Source organism: Remersonia thermophila, chromosome 4, assembly GCF_042764415.1.
Source record: "Remersonia thermophila strain ATCC 22073 chromosome 4, whole genome shotgun sequence".
NCBI lineage: Eukaryota > Fungi > Ascomycota > Sordariomycetes > Sordariales > Chaetomiaceae > Remersonia > Remersonia thermophila.
This window is the reverse complement of record NC_092220.1, coordinates 3,767,325-3,787,256: the sequence shown is the minus strand read 5'-3', so window position 1 is coordinate 3,787,256 and position 19,932 is coordinate 3,767,325. Positions and strand designations below refer to the sequence as shown.

Here is a 19,932-nt window from a genome sequence, read left to right as displayed (position 1 = left end):
TGGCGAAAAGGACCGTCAGGCGCTAGGTAGATCCACTCCTAACGTTCAAGAGCTCGCACATAGTTTGTAGTTATCTGACTTGACATCGTTCACTATAAATACCAGCATACATCACACCTCAGGCCCGGGGTTGTTTGAGCAGTGCCTAGCACCTAATTATCGTACCCAGACCTGACAAAGTTACATGGTGTAACCTGACGCAACCATCAGAAGAATCTCCCGCCGGAATTGTGGAGAGCAATATTCAAAGACGGAGATAAATTAGAGTCCAGTTTCTAGGCATGTCTAACGAGGGGGTATTTAAAATGAGTGACATCCATCATCGCCTCCATGAAAACCCATCCCCATGAACCCAAACACACGCATCTCCACCTCCCAATTCCCAAAAACTCCCTGACCCTTGCCATAGCGTAGCAGCAGAAGGATTGGTATCGAAAACACAACAGATTGTATCCTACCGCGGCTCAAACCGTCATGCAATCCTGATTCATCACATCGTCATCATAAACTCCATTATTAATACCTCCCCAACGTTCCAACCCCCGCAGCCACACCTGTCAACCCCGGCATGATTGCCTACGCCCGAGCCTACTGAGCGTGCTCAAAATGCTCCGTGTACCGCGGCGTGTACTGCCTCTGCTGTCCTGGCTGCGACTGCACGGGCTGCTGGACATGCTCCGTCTGTTGCGCTGGCTGCGTCGGCTGCGTTGTCGGCGCCTGACCCGGCACGCCCTTCTCCGTCGTCACCGTCTCCCTCCCCTTCCCCTTCCCCTTCTTGCCCTTCTTTCCATCTCCGCGTAGGCTAGAGAACACTCCCGACAGCAGCCCCGCCAGCACGCTCAACAGGACGAGCACCAACGCGTACAGGCCGATCAAGAAAATCAAGATCTCGGCCGTCTCCCGCAGCGGCGGACGGGCAAAGTCGAGCGGCGTATTGTTGCGCACGCCCTGGCGGTTGATCGTCAGCTCGGCGCAAATGACCGAGACGGCGAGCAGGACGAGGAGCAGCAAAGCCCAGGGGATGGCCTCGACGGTGAAGCGGGCGGCGCCTTCGGTCGCGCTGCTCGACACCTCGTGCACGGCTGTTGTGGCGCGGCGGTACCGGTGCGGGATGGACCGCGACTCCGTGTTGGCGATGCAGGCGAGGATGGCCTGGGTGTGGCGGGCCCGGGCCTTGTGGGAGTACCCCTTGGCGTCGCGGAGGTTGACGGGCGCCACGTGGTCGTCGTAGTCGTCGTTGTCGTCGTCGTCGTGGCGATCGTGCTCGTGCGCACGGCCTTCCTCCACGGCCGTCTTGGACCTGACCTTGGTCTTGGTCCGAGGCCCGAAGCCGACGATGGCGGGGCCGAAAAGGCTCGCCGTGAGGATGAATAGGGCGACGGCCGTGGTGACGACGGCGACGATGCACACGCCGACGGTCCAGACGCGAAGAAACGTGGAGAATCCGGGGTCGGCGAAGGGCTTCTTGGGGGCAAAGACAAAGTAGACGGTAGGGACGTTGTTGCAGACGCCGTCGGGCTTGTTGCCGTTGTGCAGCAGAGGCCAGTGGAGGGCGGCCGTGCCGAACATGAAGACGGACCAGATGAGCAGGCCCAAAGCAGCGGCGATCTGGTCCTTGTAGCTCGTGGCGAAGAGGAAGTGACGGATGGCCTGCTTGGGGCGGCGGGCGTGGCGCTTGATGCGAAGCTCCTCGGCGGCGATGCGGGCGATCTCCTGCTCGGCCGCGCGAGCCTCGGTGACGGTGTGGTGGGAGTGCACGAGGGCGGCGACGTAGAGGTCACGCAGCTTGTCGATGTCGGCGCGGGTCGGGGCAGCGGCGATCTCGTCGACGAGCTGGGAGTTGTAGACGGTGGTGACGGCGCCGCCGTCGGCCTGCATGTCCTGGCTGCGACGGCTGCTCTCGTCGTCGGCCTCGATCTGCTCGTGCCAGTGCGAGACGAAGTGGCGAACCGCCTCGCTCAGCGTCGTCTGGGCGGCATGGCGGTCGCGGTCGGCCTCCTCGGCGGCCGCGAACAAGGCAAAGGCGCGGAGGACGTCGGCGTAGGCGCGGGCGCGGCGGACATCGAGCTCCGTCACGCGCGACCGGCGGCAGCGTTGCAGGCGCTCCCGGTACTCGGCGTCGGCGCGGATGGCCACCTTGGTCGAGACGACGAGGGCCTGGCGGAAGAGCACGGTGAAGACGAAGAAGACGGGATACCACAGGACCAGGTGGATCAGGACGGCGTAGTCGATGATGATGAGGTTGAAATCGACAATGTTGAGGAACATGGCCAGGAAGAGCGAGAGGGCCACGACGCCCCAGGCGCCGTGCCAGAGGCGGAACTGCTTGTCGACGCTAAAGAGGATGGCGACGATGGCGGCCAGGTAGAGCAGGTAGAAGCCGATGCGAATGCCGGCGCCGATGAGCATCTGGTCGCCAAAGATGTGGCACGGCATGAAGGAGGTGACGGCGGCCATCTCGCCGGAGCCGACGAAGCCGGTGCTCGTGATGCCGACGAAGTTGCCCATGGTGACGGTCTTGGTGTTGTCTGGACCTTGTGGTTTGTGGTGGCTGCGGCTGCGGGCCCGTCAGGTCAAGCCGTGAGGCTCGAGGGCGGAGGAGGAGATGTCAATGTCAACACCCCAGCGAGCGTGTTGAGGTTGACAGGTTGACAAGCAACCGTTTGGGGGGGGGGGTAAGGGCAGGGTGTCGCCGTCGTGAGAGAGAAGGGGAGGAGGGGAAGAACCATGTCAAACCGCCCTGGGTTCGGGATGGAGCTCTATGATGTGGTGACGAGACGGCCGGGCGTTGGCTGTCCCCGGCCGAGGCTGGCTGGCTTGTCCGATGACCGTCATGGACCTCGCAGGCACCTCGCAGGGGCCTCGCAGGATCCTCGCGGCCTGACTGGGTGACGTCTCGTGGTGCACATCCCAACCCACTTCTCCTCCCACCATCCGCCATGGCGTGGCCGAACAGCTGCGGCCCAATGCGACACGATGGGGCCGGTGGAGGTGGAAACCCCCCTGCTCGAGGAGCTGCATGGCGTCGTCGTGGACGGCGGGTTGCAGAGAGATGGACAAGAAATTGGGCGCCGCCATTGGGCACGGGTCTCGGGTGAGTGTTGGGTGGGTCCCGGCTGGGTGCCGGGAGTGCCAGCTGGAGCTGTCTTCGGGGCCGGCTTGGCGCGCGTCCTTGCCCGATCCGTCGTGGTCCAATCGTGCCCAACCTCGTTGATTTTTTCATCTTGTTCCCATGGCAGCAGCGGGCAAGAGCGAACAACTCACACCGCTCGGCGGGGGAGGCACGCCGAGAGTGGCTATCACCCGGCCATTACCGGGCCGCGGCCGGGCAAGTGACGCCGCCTGGTTGGCTGGTCCCCGCGTCAGGTGCAAATTTTGCCTCTTGGTTGAGGCTGGCGGAGGCAGGCACGGACAGACAGAGAGTGCTTTTGAGCCCATCACAGCGCGCCACGGCCCACCAACGGCAGGAACTATGAACCATGGCCAGTTTGCGTGTGGCGGGGAGCAGGGGCGGGCAGGCCAAGATGGGTTGATCTGGGTTCACTTCCCAGGTGCCCTGAGCTTCCCATAGGTACCTGACCTTCCCGCCGGCCTTGACGTCCAATGTGGCAGATGGCCGAGGCTGGCTTATCATAGGCAGATAGATACCTCCCCGTACCTCCCTCGTCTCGCGGTTGCTCACCGGAGAACCCTGGAACCCTGGAACCTTGACCTGGGCTCCATTGATGAAACCCACCTCTGCGCTCGTGTTGACGTACCTTGCCTGACCTTACACCTCTCTCTCTGGGTAAACAAACCCCTTGGGTTTCCCCTCCCTGTCGTCCCCTCACCACCCGCCTGTCTTGTCCCCCTCCTCACCACCCTCTTCTGTTCTCCGGGTTGCAGACCAGCAAGACCGGCCTTTGCCTGAGCCCAGGATGCCCAGCCTACACACCACCCTCGCGGCGCTCCCGCTGCTGGCTTTTGGGTCAGCAGCTGCTTCAACGCCAGAGCGCCGGTTCTTCCGCTGGAACGCCCCCCGCGACGTCAGCGAGGCCACCGGCCTCCTTCGCCGCCAGACGCCTCCTCCAGGCTACCACCCAGAGTTCGGCTCCTGCGGCAGCGGCACCACGTGCGAGAACGCCTGCGGCACCAATTGGATCCTGTGTCCGGCCAGGACCGACCTCTCTCTCTTCTGCTACAACAAGGTCGATCTCGGCCAGACGTGCTGCCCCAACGGGTCTGGACGTACGTTTCGAGCGGAACCCTGCACGCGCTTCACTGTCTAACCCAGCGAAACAGGCGCTTGCGAACGGGGTTACTACTGCGCATGGCAGACATTCGGTGGGAGGGTTTGGTGCTGTGAAGAGGTAAGCCCTGGTCGCGGACGTTGGGTGTCGTTTCATGCCGCCGGGATTCGCTGACGCACTTTCCAGGGCCAAAGCTTGGAGGACTGCGGCGTGCCGCCAGACGCCACCACCGCCATCAGCAGCTCGTCAACCACGGCAACTCCGTCGACGCCGACCGGCTCGTCTGGCGATCCGATCACCACGCCCACCAGCGCGACGGCGACCGGTCCCGACGGAGACGGATCCGGCTCAACGTGCCCCCTGTCCACTGTCACGGCCTGGTCCACGGTGACAGAGACGGCGGTTACCACCATCAGCGTCGCCGCCGTTACGCTGACGGTCACCGAGACGCTGTTTGCGGATGGTTGCTCGGGTCCCGACACCTCTGCGCCTGCTTGGACGGACACCACGGTTTCGGGATCCTTCAGCATCACTGTCCCTCCCACATGGACCCCCACAAGCTTCTGGCCATCGGTAAGTCAAATCCTGGGACGCGGCCTACAGCCGTCACAAGAACCTCCAGGCTGACCTCTCTTGTCCTAGAATGGAAACTTCACGAGGACCCTCGTCACGGCTGGTGCGCCCGGCATGGTCCCCAGCACCGTCGGTATCGTTGTCGGCGCTGCTGCGCTGCTTCTCAACTGGCTCTAATAGAGTCCTTGTTATGATGAATGTCTGATGATGATAATGGTTGGATGTATGGGCGGTATTACCATATGAATGTTCAAGGGAGAAGGGACATGTTATTAATGGTTAATGAGGTGGAGATGACTCGCGAATGGATACCCAGCACTTGGTTCATGATACTATCGTTGTGTTTAGAAAGAAAAGCTTTGTGGCTTCACGGCATGTTTGCGTGTTCAATACGTGTAATTCTTCCTCAGATGAATCCTGCATGCGGTGCAAAGCTCACAAGGTGGCCAGGTTTCGGAAGCAGCCCTAAGAACCAAGGCAGGGATACCTAGAGTAATATTATCCTGCGTAGGAGCTCGTGGTCTACGGGCGAGGGTACCCTGGCTGGGACCTCGTATGCTGCTTCTAGGTTCCCCTGGGAAACCCTACAGACTCATCCTGCAGCGTCAACCGAACAGCGCAACCATTGAACCGTGTTACTCCTCTTCGTCTGCTTTTTTCTTCGTCTTGAGGTAATTTTTCACCAGCTGATGATCCTACGGGCAAGAAGTCTGAAAACTATGCTCAGCGGATGCACGGTACATCATTCGAGAAAATCAATGTCTATTAATAGAGACATACTCGCCGGACTGTAAATAGATGTCTCATTAATAATCCTATTCGTGGTGTCGTAGGAAAAACACCCAAGCCCCTATGAATAATCCAATCCCACAACCTACGTCATTCGTCAGCCCACACTACCTTCCAAGCAACAACCTTTGAAACTACTGAGCCAATACCTCTTCACATCTCGGGGCGATCCTAACGTGTCATTAGCTGATGCCCCAGTGCCTGGCGACACCCACCTGCCTGCCTCTCTTACTAACCGCAGTCCCAACCACTATTACGGCTTTTTCTACCTTGTCACACCTGGCCTTCAAAGGCCCGGCTATCATCTCGGGAGCGTGCGTCGGATCGTTTCTCTAACGCGCGGTCCACGCAAAAAGGTATACGTTCTCAGCGGATCCTGCTGCTGTCGGAAGCTGAACCTGCGACGAGTCGGAGACACGAGCCCCTCCGTTTCCGCATCCGCGTTTCTCTCGTGGGCTCCGCTCCCCTCCGACCAAAGGGTGGTGGTGGTGGTGGTGGTGGTGGTGGCTGTGCTGCTTCTGTTGATGGGACGAAGCGTAAACAGCTCCTCATCATGAAGCGACAGCCGCGAGAGGTCGCTTCCAACCATGGTTTCGGCGTCAAGCTCCACGGCAGGGTTTCCAGCGCCTGCGTCTTCGTCTTCCCCGGCAGGCGCCGAGTTCTCGGCCCGGGGGAATTGAGGAATCGTTGGGTCCGACGTGGTTTCTGCATGGGGACGCACGGGTTGTGGTGGAGAAGCGTCGGCGCCCGGGACGGCGTCCTGGCCGGCTGTTGCCGCCGAGAGAAGCGTCAGCGTTGTTGACAGGAGAGGCATTCCCCTGCGCTGATCCCACGCAAAAGGAGACGCGTCGCGGGATCCGGTCTGCGTGAGCTGCAGGCCCTGCAGGCCCAGGAGGGTACGCTTGCTTTGCTTCTTACCACAGCGGTCTGATTTCTGATCGGAGCATTCCTCCTTGGCGACGTCTTGGTCCGCGGCCGGGGAGGTGGCGCTGCCGCGATGAGGGAGGTCCAAGATAGCCCAGGGCTCTGCAGCCTCGTACCTATCAGCGGGTACCTGGTCAATCGCAGCCGCGTCCATCTCTTGGGCCTCGAGGAGGATCTTGAAACGCAGATGCCTAGACCCCAAGGGAGCCACCTGGAACAGCAGCGGGAGAGCGGCAGCGACCAATGGATGGGCCCTGTGGCGTAGCCTGGGCAGGAAAGGTCATGAATCGCACGCCAGCGTGGGGAGGGCAACGCCAGAGGACACCCGCGAGTGATCTCGGGGGGTTCGGGACGGGACGGAAATCGAGAGAGAGGGAAAGATGGGGGGTTGTGGTCAAGGGAAGCACTGCGTGAAGATATGGAGGACATGGAGGTGGGGTAAAGGGGATGGAGGGAGCCTTGTCATGTACAGCCTTGTCATGTCGATGCCACCGTTTAGGTACGTACCTGATCGTCTGCAGGCTGCTGCGACGTTCGGAAGGGCTCCTCTTTGCATCGTACCCATCAGGCTCCCGTCGAGATGGGGGTGCCGGCATCCAGGTTTCTCAACGCCCGCACAGCTTCCTCAACCCGGGCATTTCCCATACGCGCAGCTGAGCTTTCGCCGTCCTGGCAGGGCGTCGGGCCCATAACAAGGCATCATCTTTTGGATGGTTTCACGGTGGTTTGGGCAGTTCGAAGAGAAAGGCCATGGATGGCGGAGGCCCTCGGGGATGTCACTTGTACATCAACCTAGTCACTAACATACGAATAGGACATACTGCGTACTATAATTACACCATGAGATCCCTGGAGGGCGGTCTGGGAGGGCAGAACTCCGGATCGAGGCATCCCACAGGCCTGCGCGGTCTGAGGTCTGAGCGTTGGGGAAATAAATCTCCTTGAAGGTTGCACAGGACCAGGGTCAGCCCCAATATCGTGACGAGTTTGTCTGTGGGGTTTTGTTGATTCTCATCTCCATGGCGGCCCATGAAAACAGCACGTTTCTGGAATATCGCGAGCCCAATGGTGAGACTGCCCCTATCATAAGACCTTTCCGGGCCTGGACTTCATGTCTTGATGTGCGTGTCATGTCCTGCTGACGCCCCCAACAAGTGATTCGCATCCTCACTCTCATCTCCTTTTTCTTGTTTCTTGCCCTTGCGGAATGGCTCGCCGACAGGTTCCTCCGCGCCCCGTTGGTCGGCCAGATCATCGTCGGCCTCCTCTACGGCCTCCCCTTGGCCAACATTTTGGTCCTCGACTGGCAAGAGACCTTCCTCGCCTTGGGATACCTTGGCTTGATCCTCATCATATTTGAAGGTGATGCCGCCCGCTCACCGATACCCCCCCGCGAGGCAGATGTGTGGCTGACAGCTGTTGTCGTTGCTCAGGCGGTCTCACCATCCGGCTTGACCTGCTCCGCCGCAACCTCGTCCTGAGCGTGGCGGCGGCCCTGATCGGCGTTTTGGCTCCTATAGCGCTCTCCTTTGCTCTCCTTTATGCCGGTTTCGGGTCTGGTAAGGGGGTTTCTTTTGCATCTCTTCTGACGTTCTTCCCATCTGACCTTGCCCAGCTCCCCTCGAAGCCTTCATCGTCGGCACGGCGCTCTGCTCCACCTCGCTGGGCACCACCTTTGCGATCCTCTCCAGCGCGTCCAAGGCCAAGACGCACCCTTCTGAGACCCAGGCCGATTCGGACCAGACGCTGTGCGCCGGCCCAAGCCGTACCGGCGTGGACTACTCGCAAACACGCGTCGGCACCGTTCTCGTCAGCGCCGCCCTGATTGATGATGTGTGCGGCCTGGTCCTGATCAGCGTCATCCACAACCTGCGCGACGTCGCCGGGCTGGAGGCAGCTGGCACGTCCTCCGGTCACGAGGCGTCCTCCTCGCCGAGCCTGGGTTGGATCATCGGACGGCCCGTCCTAGCCAGCGCGCTCCTGGCGCTCCTCACCCCGGCTGTCGCCATGTTCGCGGCGGGTCCGGCCTACAGGCGGTTTTTTGAGCCACGGATCCGTGCTGCACGGCGGTGGGCGCGCTTGGCCAACGTCCTTCTCATGGCGGTCGTGCTGAGCGCGTTCCTGGCGATTGCCGCCTACGCGGGCGCTTCGATGCTGCTCGGGGCGTTCCTGGCTGGGGCGTTTCTGAGCAGTCTGCCGCCGCAAGCGCCCGCAGAACCGCAACCGTCGGGCACGGATGGTGACGGCGCGCCCGGCTTCGCCGACACGTTTGATCATTACCTGGGCGCGCCCCAGCGCTTCGTCTTCCAGCCCCTCTTCTTCGCCAGCATCGGCTTCGCCATCCCGTTTGGCGAGCTCTGGGCCGGCGAGGTCATCTGGAAGGGCATCGTCTACACGGTGCTCATGGCCCTCGGGAAGCTGATGGTCGGCGTCGTGGTTCCGGCCTGGGATCTCTTGGCCCATCGCCTCCTGAAGCATCAGCAACCCCATGCCCTCGGCTGGCGTCCGGCAGCGCTGCTGGGTGCCGCCATGGTCGCGCGCGGCGAGATCGGCCTCCTCGTCATCCAGGTCGGCCTGAACGAGACGCCGTTTTTGTCGCAAAAGGCGTTCGCCATCGGCGTGTGGGCCATCGTGCTCAACACCATCCTTGGGCCTGTCATGGTGGGCGCCCTGCTCACGCGGGCTGGCACAGACATCGCCGCCGATGTGCGATGGGGCGTGCAGGCCAAGACGGGGTGATGGGAACTTGGAGGGCTAGTCACGAGATGACGGGCATAATTACATACAAGTACACACGTAATAAGCGTAACTACATAACTAATAGAATACTCTTGTCCAGCTGGGCTTGGGATCTGCGGGCGTGGCATCACCATGTCCCAAAATAGATACGGGTCCTGAGCCTCGGAGGGAAGCTTGTTCGATGCGTGCAACGCTGCACGCAGCCACCCTTCTCAAGCGACTTGGTAGCGAAACCCTTCGAGAGCGCGTGCCAAGGCATCGCCGTAGCGACGCAACCGGCTTTCCCTCTCTGCCCCCCCCCCCCCCCCCCCGCGCTACCAAGTCTTGCGCACGGCATACTATACGTACCTGAACGAAAAGCCGTGGGTGCGTTGGTCGTGACTTGGATCTCAACGGTCAAGCGCACCAAAACCCGTTCGTGGACCAGCCAAACTGGGGAACGCGGAGGCTTGTGGCTGCAGATCATCTCCGCACAGGAACGATGCTACCTTGGCGGGCCAATGATGACGGGTACCACACCGGCGACGACGTGGCTCGGGCTCCGGCTGAATGGCAGGCTAGGCGATGCTCGGAAGCGGCCCTGGGGCTACCGCTCGCTGAAGGCCGTCACCACTACCTTCTGGTTGCATCACCTCGTCTGTGTGTGGTTCGCCGAACCGCGTATAGATTGCGCCGAGCCTCACCAAGTCTGGAGTGCCCGGTTTGGCCTGCTTGTCTCGTGGAGACGACGCATATTGACGTGCCCAAAAAAAGACATGCTCCCTCCCACCTCGGCCGGGACCCCGGCGCACGCCGGAGCGACGCCTGCTCCCCCTCCCTTCCCTGGTCCGACCATGGCGCCGTATAACCCGCCCTGACGCCGCCCGTCCATGCTCGTCGGCCCCCCTCGAGAAGCTCGCGAGGCCGCTGCCGATCAAGCCCGCTCCCGTGTCTCTCCGACCTCTTTGCGATCTGCCTCTCGCCATGCGGTCGTTGCTTGTCGCGGTCCTCCTGGGCGTGGGCCTCGTCGCCAACTCGGCCCAGGCGGCGTCCTCGGTCCTCCTCGAAGAGGCGACCGAGATCCCGCCGGGATGGAGCTTCCAGGGCAACGCCAGCGGATCCGACAGGATGACGCTCTACGTTGCGCTCAAGCAGCCGTGGATCGAGCAGCTCAAGACGGCGTTGCACAGGCGCCAGAATCCCCACCACCCGTCGTTCGGCCGGCATTGGAGCCGCGACGAGGTGCTCCAGCACCGCCGGCCCGCCCGCGCGTCGGCGCGTCTCGTCGAGAGCTGGCTGCGCTCGAAAGGCGTCCACGCCTTCCACGAGCAAGGCGCCGGCGTCATCAGCTTCGAGGCGACGGCGCGCATGGTGAAGTCCTTGTTCGACGCCGACCTGGGATACTACTCGTTCGAGGGAGACCACGCCCCGGTCCTGAGGGCGCGCTCGTACGCGGTCCCCGGCCCGCTGCGGAACCACATCCAGTTTGTCCATCCGCTCTCCAACTTTATGCCGCCGCGGATATCTCGCGTAAGCCACGGGGACCAAGCGAAGGCGAAGGCGCGGAAGAAGAAGAAGCCGTCCAAGTGCAAGCCCCAGCCGACCACCTCCTCCTCCTCCTCCTCCTCCTCCTCCACGGTCTCGGCGACCAGTTCAGCCAGCCTGACCAGTTCGACGAGTTCGACGAGTTCGACGATTTCGACGAGCTCGACGAGCGCGATCAGCTCGATCAGCTCGATCGGCACAACCAGCTCAACCAGCTCGACGATCACGACAATCACGACGACGAGCCCTAGCAGCACGACCTCGTCAGCCGAGCCGACGAACACGCGCGAGCCAACCTTTGAAGAAATCTTCCCCAACCTGCCCTGCTTCCCCGTCACCGTGCCCTCCTGCATCAAAAAGCTCTACAACATCACCTACACGCCCCCCACGCGCACGAGCCCCGTCCGCCTCGGCGTCGCGGGATTCCTGGAGCAATGGATCCTCCACTCGGACGTGTCGCAGTTCCTCACCGACAACCTGCCCCTCGTCCCCCGCTCGTACCGCACCAGCCTCGCCGTGGAGCTCATCAACAACGCCACCAACCCGCAGGATTCCCCCTCCAACGCCGGCGTGGAGGCGTCGCTGGACGTGCAGTACGCCATGGGCGTCGGGTACCCGGCGCAGGTGACGTACTACATCACGGGCGGGCGGGGCACCGAGCTGGACCCGTACACGGGCGAGGCGTTCCCGGCCGAGCTGAGCGACAACGAGCCGTACCTCGAGTTCCTCGAGCACCTGCTGGCCAAGCCCGACGAGGAGCTGCCGCACGTGCTCAGCATCTCGTACGCCGACGACGAGCCCGGCGTGCCGCGCGCGTACGCCGAGCGCGTGTGCGACATGTTCGCCGCGCTGACGGCGCGCGGCGTGACCGTCCTCGCCGCGACGGGCGACGCGGGCGCCGCCGGCCAGGGGCAGACCCGCTGCTTCGACCGCCGGACCCAGTCGCGGCGGTTCGTCGCGACCTTCCCCGCCAGCTGCCCCTACGTCACGGCCGTCGGCGCCGTCGACAACATCGCCCCGCCCGTCGCGGGCGCGCCCTACTCGGCCGGCGGCTTCAGCGACTTCTTTGCCCGCCCCGCGTGGCAGGACGAGGCGGTCCGGCCCTACCTGGAGCGGCTGCGGCGCAACTACACGGCCCGCGCCGAGCTCGCCCACCGCCTGGCGCTCTTCAACCACACCGGCCGCGCCACGCCCGACATCAGCGCCGTCGGCAGCGCGTTCCAGATCCTGCTCGCCGGGGACTACTCGTCCGTCATGGGCACGAGCGCGAGCACCCCCGTCGTGGCGGCCATGGTGGCGCTCGTCAACGACGCGAGGCTGAGGGCCGGCAAGCCCCCCCTGGGGTGGCTGAACCCGTTGCTGTACCAGCAAGAGGTGAGGCGGGTGTTGAGGGACGTGACGGTGGGCACGAGCCTCGGGTGCTGGTTCGACGGGACCGACGAGCCGGGGTGGGAGGCGGTGGAAGGGTACGACGCGGTGACGGGGCTCGGGACGGTGAATGATTTCTGGGACTTTATGCAGGCGTTGATGTGATGGCGTTTTCCCTCTCTCTCTCGTGTTGGCGGGAGTTGAGCATGTCGTGGCTTTTTTTTTTTTTTTTATCTTGTCATTTTTCTGGGCGGTAATTAGAACAGTCAATCCATATCATGAGTTTCAGTCTTGCTTCCATCATCGCCCGGTTGATGAGCTAAAAATTAACTAGTACTACCGATATCCCCAAGTCGCCGTCGGAACGAACCCTCACTGCACCGGCACCATGAGCCGATCAATATCCGGGCCCCATCCGCCGTTCCACCCCTCAAACGTGATGGTGTTGCTATTCCCCCTCCTCAGGTGGACGTGGAGCGTGCTGCTCGCCGGATCCCCCCTCGCCGTCAGAAACGCCACCTTCCTCCCCGCGTCGCCGTTCACCCTGACCCACGCGTACCGCGGCGTGCTGTCCCCGTTCATGAACTTGATCCGGATGGTCGTCAGCCCGTCAACGTCGCTCCGGATCCCCGTGAAGGTGACGGTGCCCCGATCCGGCCCGCCGATGTACCCGGCCGCCTTGCTGCCCGAGCACCTCGAGCAGTCGACGGTGCGCGCGCGCCCGCCGTAGCTCGCCCGCTCGCCTTCGTAGGTGGTCTCGGCGATCCCGCTCTGCCAGGACGCAGGGTTGCCGGTCGGCGCCCAGTTGACGAGGTTCTTCATGATCACCGAGGTGCCGCTGATGTGGAGCGGGAGCCAGACGTAGGTGCTCGCCATGAGGTTGTCTCGGAGCCAGCGGTCGCCGAGGTAGATGGCGCTGGTCTCGCTCGTCTTGAGGATGTACGTCGTCTGGGAGTTGTACGTGTTGGTGCCCGAGTCGGCAAACTTGCGCCACGGCGCCCACGGGCCGCGCAGGCTGGTCGCCGTCGTGTACTGGTTGTCGTTGGAGTCCCAGCCCGTCATCATGCTGGCGAAGAGGAAGTAGGTGTTGCCCAGCTTGACCATGGCCGGCGCTTCGACGCGGTTGCCGCCCTCGAGCCGCCACGAGAAGATGTCCTGCGTGGGGTTGAGGTAGTCGTCCGAGAGCGCCACGATGCGGAGGCCGTGCTTGCGCTGGACGGTGTCGCTCTCGTTAGCAAAAGGGGGGGAGCCAACCATAATGACAAGAACAAGATGCGGGAGAGAGGATCGGCACCCACATCTTCGGTCAGGAGGTACCCCTTCCCGTCGGTATCCTTGAATAGACCCATGTCGCGGCTCTCCCTGCCCAGCCTGTGATCGAGGGTAAGCGGACCGATTCTGACCCTCATGCGTCTCGCGTGTTGAATATTTGGTAACTCATTACTTACGGCTGGAAGCTCCGGTGATATTGATACCTCCCACACACGCTATCGCCTGTGGCGACCGCCACCCTCGCCTCGCCGTAGTTGCTGCTATCCATGTGCATCCACAGCACGTACTTGCGGGTGCGGTCGTTGTAGATGACCTTGGGCCGCTCGACGACGCGGTTCGGGCCCAGGTCGCCCGACGCCTGCCGCGACAGCAGGGCGCCTACCTTGGTCCACTGGACCAGGTCCGTCGAGGCGTAGCAGTTGACGTTGGTGAAGCTGTGCCCGCCGCTCTTGTCCTCGCCGATCATGTAGTAGGTGCCGTTCTCCCGGATCATGCCGGCGCCGTGCGCTTGGAGGTGTTCGCCGTCGGACTGCCACGGCGGAGGGTTAGTGGTCCAAACGAGCCAACGGCACGTTGTGGCCTGGTTCGACGGTCCGCGGCCGACTCACGGTGGTCCATGTCGCCCCGGGCACGATCTGCAGCGAGGCCGAGGCTAGGCGCCCCAGCGTAGCCGCCAGCGTGATCGAAAAGACGCGCATCTTGGGGCGAGGGGTTGACGCTTGACGATGCCCAGCAGGATGGCAGCCGCCTAGCGATCGAAGCTACGCCCGCTGCGTCTGGGTATGGGTAGGCATACTTGTACTTGAGCAAACCGCTGGCTTCCCCTTCTTGCAGCGTAGGGCTCTCCGCGAACGATCTTCGGTCAACGTCCCTATATTACCTCCCCTGGTCCGGCATTGGTGGAGTAATAATTGACCATTGGGAAACCAGCGTCAGTGCTACAGTATCCGTTGACGGCATGGTATTGAGTAAATGCTGCGCGGCACATGACACATTGTACACTAGGGTTTGCTAATTAATACCGGAGCACTACTTCCATTCGAGGTGAGGTCTTGAGAGCCCGGGATCAGGGGATCCGAAGCGGATATTTAACCGTCTTTCTCCGCCACACAGAGACAACGAAAGTGGTTGTCTCATGGCATGTTTATGCGGCTCTATGTTGGATGGAGTTGGGGAGCACCGGGGTATTCTCGCGCTCGTTTCAGGAATCCTATCACCACAAGCCCGACGTCCTGGAACGACGATGCAAGGCCTGGCACATGCTAGTAATTCTATGCGCCATGACATCCACCTGCATCGGTGATCAACCTGCTGCTTCTCCGACAAAGTGTCCGTTCTCTCGATCGATACGAGGGACAAGCTGATGAAAAGCTAGTCCACGGCCCCGATAGGTTCATTGTTGCGCGGCAGCGTCGCGCTTACATCCTGCAGGTCTTCTTCATCGTGACGCTAAGCATAGTGTTGCAGTAGCAGGTATATATGGTGCACTAGCTGATGGCAGCATCAGCGGATCCGTTTTTGCTGTCACACATAGTAACGCGGCATACCATGCACCAGAGGGACCTTATGATAGGAGGAAGATGCCATGGCTCAAGAAATGAGTATTTGAAAAAAATTCCCAAATCCCCAACACAAGCCGAAGAAAAGAAAAGAAGAATCAAACTCTTGGATGGAGGCTGCTGTTATGGAGATGTAAACGTTATCAGCTCGCTTGATCGGGCAGCAATGTCGCCTCATTGCGTCACGACGTGAGAAGGGAATGACAGAATGACCTCAGCGCTGCCGATCAAGAAGGAAATGCAAGTATAAAAACACGCTGACAATGCTCTGGTTCTCTAGCAGCTCGAGCACCGAGGAATTACCTAATAATTAGCGGACCGGAAGCGTGCCGTTTTGAGAAGACGCATCCGCATATCGCTGCTAGTATCAACAGCAGAAAGAATTTCGTGGGACAAACCAAACGTCATCGCCGTCATCCTATTTTCCCCCCCCTGACCCAAGGAACCAGTAAGACGATGACGATGCTCGGTCCAACCATCGCTCGAGTCGCCTTCCGCACCACGGCCCGCCCCGTGGTCCACCAGCCACGCATCTCCAGCGTCCGCACCGTCATGTACAAGACCGACGGCCCGGACGGAACCACGTCAACCATGAGGTGGACGCCCAAAACGTAAGTCCGTCCGGTGCCACACTCACCCCTTTCCAGAGACACGGGCCCGGAGCCTGAACGCACCCGAAGGGCCACGTTGGCGGCGATTCGCTGACATCATGCCCCTGTCCAGCATGGCTGCCGTTGGCGCCGGAATGCTGGCCGTCTACGGCGGCTATGGGTACATGATGGCCAAACCGCAACAGGTGACGCAGAGCGAGGCCAGTCCGGCGAGCATCACTGAGCGCTCGGTGGGTACGCAGCAGAATACGAAAGGAAGATAGATAAACGTGGCTGTGAGCCGCCGCGAGTGGAGCGGAAGGCCGGTCTTGTGAAGACGGCTCCAGGTGTTTTTCTAGGTACGATTCGTCTTTTGTTCCTGTAATGGCTAGCAAAAGCAGGATTTCTTGCAGATGGCCGGTGGAAAGCTCGAATACATCTTATCAAGCTCCAGGTTCGCCAGCTGGTCCAGCTCGGATGCTCCAGGACCCCAAACGCTTGGTGCTCCATGACAGCTGTCTGCTGCCATGCCATGTCCGGGAGACAGGGAGAGAGGTGTTCCCGCCGGTTCACAGCACACCCACCGTCCGTCCAGGTTTGGCGATGCTGAGAACGTGTAACCTCTGGACCATCGATGCCCTTCCTGCCCCGTAGCCGTCAGATTGTTTGTGTTTTCGAGGACGCAATAAAAAAGCAGGCGTCCTCATCCCCGCGGAGAATTGCAAGGTGCTCGTTTCCCCAACATTCCAACCCACGCCTCGCGCTCCGCTCCCTTGTATCCTGGCAGCTTTTCGCCGACCGTCATCAACCTCTTCCAAACTTCCGACACCTCTCTTCCAACCCCTGAGCACCGCCCGGGACCTCCAGCACCACCAGCACCATCAGCCCGCCAGCCCACCAGCCCACCAGCCCGCCAGCAGCCATGTGCACCGTAAGGACGGAATTGTACAAGTGCGGCCACTACGAAACCAAGACCGCGTCTTGCGCCAACAAACCCAATTGCACACGCACCGAAGATGGCAACCTCTACGTCTACGGCCAGATGTCATGCGCCCAGTGCAGGGGCGTTGCGTGAGACTGTACTGTGTGGGAGGGGGAGGGGGGTGGGGGGGTACATGAGGATGCTCCCGTAGGGGTACGTTGAGGACGCAAGGGTTGAGTGGTCCAGGCTATGGGTTAGGAGATTGGCAAAGGCGTTCTTTATTCGTTGGTGTCCTCGGTGGACTTTCCGTTGCTTTTTACGGCGTTGGTTTAGAAGGGCTCGCGTTGTATCATTATGAATAACCAAAAAAGCTTCGGGGCGCTGTTTCAGACGTCCCTTTCCACACCTCGAGATGTCTTGAGTTTCCACCCCAGGTGGCCAGCCTTTGTGTCATGACGCCGGGTGGGTGCGTGCAATGGCTCTTCTGCTGTGACGAGTTTGGGATGATCGGTTCCGGAGCCACCGCGCCCACCCCCCTTGGCTGTCCAGAGCGGAGAGCCTCTTTGACTTTTTGTGCTCACGCCTCCTTCTTGGAACCAAGACATCCACAACTCGTCTAAAGACTTGTTTGAAGCCAGCCGGTAGTCATTCGAATGGGAAGCAAAGCAACCTACCGCGTGTGGCCAGCAGCACCGGAGCTGCTCCCTTCCCGACGATGCCCATCAACCATCATAGAGCCGTCCATCAAGCCGTCAGGACGTTGTTAAAAAGCGGCGATGTAGCGATGGCATGCTAAGGGATGCATGGTGTTGCGCGTGGGTTACGGCGAAGGATTAGAAACGTGGGCCCCCAGATGATGAAGACAGCAACTACTAATAACACAATATCAATGCCACAGTTTCCTAGGGAGAACATATATTATATGTACGGGTATGATACCCCATATGAATACACAACAAGCTCCTGTTTGCTCACAGAACCACAAACCACGCACAACTTGACATTCTAGTTTCTCGCCATTCCAGCTGCCTCGACTCGATCGATCACGACCCCGAAGCCTCAGCAACCCGTCGCTCAGGTCCGCCCCGCCGTCCTCCATTGCCGTCCTAATACAGCCAGCCATGTGCCACAAATGGGTCGAGAAGTACCACTGCTGCGGCCACGTTTACGACAGGGTTTCTTATTGCCGCTACAAGCCCCATTGCACCATGCTCAACCTGGGCATCTACGACTACCCCTGCGACTATTGCCCATCCTGTGAGGAGCGCTGAAGGCATCGACGGCCGCGACAACCATCGGCGTATCCCCCGATCTGGCGGGCATTGCGAACGATGGTGCCCCTGGGTGCGCTAGCTCGTCAACGATGAGTTGACGCATGGAGAGCCGGCTTTGGTTGGGAGACCGGGGTTGGTTTGCTTTTGCGATGCCTTTGGGTCTTGGTTGCAGGAAGATCTCCAGAGCTTGGGTTGCCGCAGCAGACTGTGCTATTCTTCCAAAAGGTTATATTCCAGGGAATGAATGGCAGGTTACGTCTTGTTCTCTACATTCACCGCGGCATTTTCCTAAACTCCAAAACGTGTCAGGTAGAACAATACAAGTCTTGATTTCGGTTTCTACTCACGGGTTTCGTGGCTCTGATATCTGCCGGTTGACCGTAACTATGTAAAGGCAGCTTCGTTTGGTGGTTTCATTTCCCATGGTAGTCTGGACTGTCAGAGCCGCGGATGCGGCTCCGCGCAGGCCTGCTTCTGTAGAGTTACATAGCCTCTAATAGAAGATCGTATCGGTCCCGCTTTGGTTCATGACCGTCCATCATTCCTCACCCCGGCGGAGAGACACCGCCTCCGAGCCCTCGTGTGGTGGGCTCATCCGCGGCCTGGAGGACCCAGGAGACGACTTCTGCTCAACGCCAAAGGGGGAGCTGAAACACCCAACTGCCGTCGTGGAAACCGATGAGCGTCACCCGTGTCGTACGGGCATGGATAGGTCCAACCCCTTTTCTACGTCCTAATACTACCTTAGTCCCCGAGATTTGGGGCCGCCCTGTCATGGCCCACGGGGGACGCCTTTGCCCCCTCCAACAAGCCGTCGTACCAACCTCGTGCTGATGGTGCTGTCTTCCTACGGAATGCTCGCGCAGCCTGCGCTGTCGTACGCATCTCCGTTGCCCCTGGCCTTTCGTGGCCGCGTCTTGGGACGTGTGTCACAGCCGTGACCACGCCCGAGCAAACACAACCGCAGCACACGTCTCGGCCCTCGCGTGTTTGCAATCCACCAAAAGGACCAACGAATGGTGCAACATGCCACGCAAACACCCATGGGGGGGGGGGGGGGGGGGGGGGGCAGGAGCAGCATAAAAAGCCCCCGTTTCCCTCAGCGTTCCGTCCCCGGGGTCTTTCCCGCATTCATCACGCCTCCAGCCAAACGCTTTCTCGTTCTTTGCGCCTTCAAGAGCACCCCCTGAGAACCCCAACAAATCCCAACCACCAACCCCCCCCCCCCAAGAAACAGGTCCATCGACCATCAACCGGTAAGCACCTTTGAACCCTCTTTGGGAAGGGGTCCTACCCACCGGCTTTTTTGTCGTCTCCTTTTTCTAACACGAAACGTCCCCTCCGCGCAGAAATGACGACCCGCAACGAGCAGGGTGACCTCGTCCTCGTCAACGAGCCCGTCGCCGCCGACGAGACCAAGAAGACGGACGCCAAGGAGTCCAAGGAAACCAAGGACCCCAAGGATACCAAGGATCCCAAGGACCCCAAGGACCCCAAGGACCCCAAGGAGTCCAAGTAGTTATGGATAGGAGAGGGCTGGAGGGACATGTCTCGAGGAGGTCAAGGATAGGCTGGGGTCCTGGGAGCTTGGAACGGTATGAAGGCAATGGGAAGGGGGAAGAGGACGAGGCCTCAGCCGCGTGGAGGATTCTTAGATAGACCCGCACAAGTGAATTGAAGTCATGACTTCACCTGGCTCTCTCTCTCTCTCTTTTCGCTCCTCTCGGCCCCCGCAGGTGGTTTTGGGTCGGGTCGCATGCCCGCCGCTTGACGCAATCACTTGCTGGCCTTCCCAGGCCGACGGTTTCTCCGCCTTGTCCAAGGAAGCACGCGTGGGCGGTGGCGGTGGCGGTGGGAATGGCGCTGGTCTTTCTTGCGCGCACGTCCCGTCCGCGATTTGAAGACCCATGCGCTGCATGGGCGTATGGGCTACAAAGGTATAGCATTATGATGAATCTCATGGATGTCGGGTGTGCCGGGTGGCCGTGCCAGAGAGGGGGAGGGGGCCAAGGATGCAGGACTATTACTACATGTCGTCGTCGTCATAATTATGCTCCTTGTTCATTCCTGCGTGATGGTAATAGTATAGGTCTAGTATTCCTTGTCCATGCCTGCTCGTCTCAAACATCCATTCCACCGTCTACCAGCCATGATACCCGCGTCTTTGAA

The 19,932-nt window shown here is 60.7% G+C and overlaps 7 protein-coding genes across 7 annotated transcripts; 4 read left to right on the top strand and 3 right to left on the bottom strand.

Moving 5' to 3' along the window:
• Positions 1-588: 588 nt before the first annotated feature.
• VTJ83DRAFT_5190 (uncharacterized protein) lies at positions 589-2,508 on the bottom strand (the record flags this gene model as incomplete). The annotated part of the gene is made up of 1 exon (XM_071011763.1): positions 589-2,508. The coding sequence occupies one exon, from the start codon at positions 2,506-2,508 to the stop codon at positions 589-591; it is 1,920 nt and encodes a 639-aa protein (XP_070866640.1).
• Positions 2,509-3,917: 1,409 nt separating this feature from the next.
• VTJ83DRAFT_5189 (uncharacterized protein) lies at positions 3,918-4,979 on the top strand (the record flags this gene model as incomplete). Its single annotated transcript, XM_071011761.1, has 4 exons — positions 3,918-4,227; positions 4,282-4,349; positions 4,416-4,802; positions 4,872-4,979. The coding sequence occupies 4 exons, from the start codon at positions 3,918-3,920 to the stop codon at positions 4,977-4,979; spliced, it is 873 nt and encodes a 290-aa protein (XP_070866639.1).
• Positions 4,980-5,744: 765 nt separating this feature from the next.
• Positions 5,745-6,669, bottom strand: VTJ83DRAFT_5188 (uncharacterized protein; the record flags this gene model as incomplete). Its single annotated transcript, XM_071011760.1, has 4 exons — positions 5,745-5,762; positions 5,828-5,870; positions 5,954-6,359; positions 6,510-6,669. 4 exons carry the CDS (start codon positions 6,667-6,669, stop codon positions 5,745-5,747), a joined length of 627 nt encoding a protein of 208 aa, XP_070866638.1.
• An 865-nt stretch (positions 6,670-7,534) lies between these two features.
• VTJ83DRAFT_5187 (uncharacterized protein) lies at positions 7,535-9,254 on the top strand (the record flags this gene model as incomplete). The annotated part of the gene is made up of 4 exons (XM_071011759.1): positions 7,535-7,583; positions 7,671-7,877; positions 7,949-8,074; positions 8,131-9,254. The coding sequence occupies 4 exons, from the start codon at positions 7,535-7,537 to the stop codon at positions 9,252-9,254; spliced, it is 1,506 nt and encodes a 501-aa protein (XP_070866637.1).
• Positions 9,255-10,217: 963 nt separating this feature from the next.
• VTJ83DRAFT_5186 (uncharacterized protein) lies at positions 10,218-12,311 on the top strand (the record flags this gene model as incomplete). The annotated part of the gene is made up of 1 exon (XM_071011758.1): positions 10,218-12,311. The coding sequence occupies one exon, from the start codon at positions 10,218-10,220 to the stop codon at positions 12,309-12,311; it is 2,094 nt and encodes a 697-aa protein (XP_070866636.1).
• A 207-nt stretch (positions 12,312-12,518) lies between these two features.
• On the bottom strand, positions 12,519-14,116 carry VTJ83DRAFT_5185 (uncharacterized protein; the record flags this gene model as incomplete). Its single annotated transcript, XM_071011757.1, has 4 exons — positions 12,519-13,358; positions 13,445-13,517; positions 13,595-13,947; positions 14,027-14,116. 4 exons carry the CDS (start codon positions 14,114-14,116, stop codon positions 12,519-12,521), a joined length of 1,356 nt encoding a protein of 451 aa, XP_070866635.1.
• Positions 14,117-15,433: 1,317 nt separating this feature from the next.
• On the top strand, positions 15,434-15,851 carry VTJ83DRAFT_5184 (uncharacterized protein; the record flags this gene model as incomplete). The annotated part of the gene is made up of 2 exons (XM_071011756.1): positions 15,434-15,588; positions 15,701-15,851. The coding sequence occupies 2 exons, from the start codon at positions 15,434-15,436 to the stop codon at positions 15,849-15,851; spliced, it is 306 nt and encodes a 101-aa protein (XP_070866634.1).
• Positions 15,852-19,932: the final 4,081 nt, after the last annotated feature.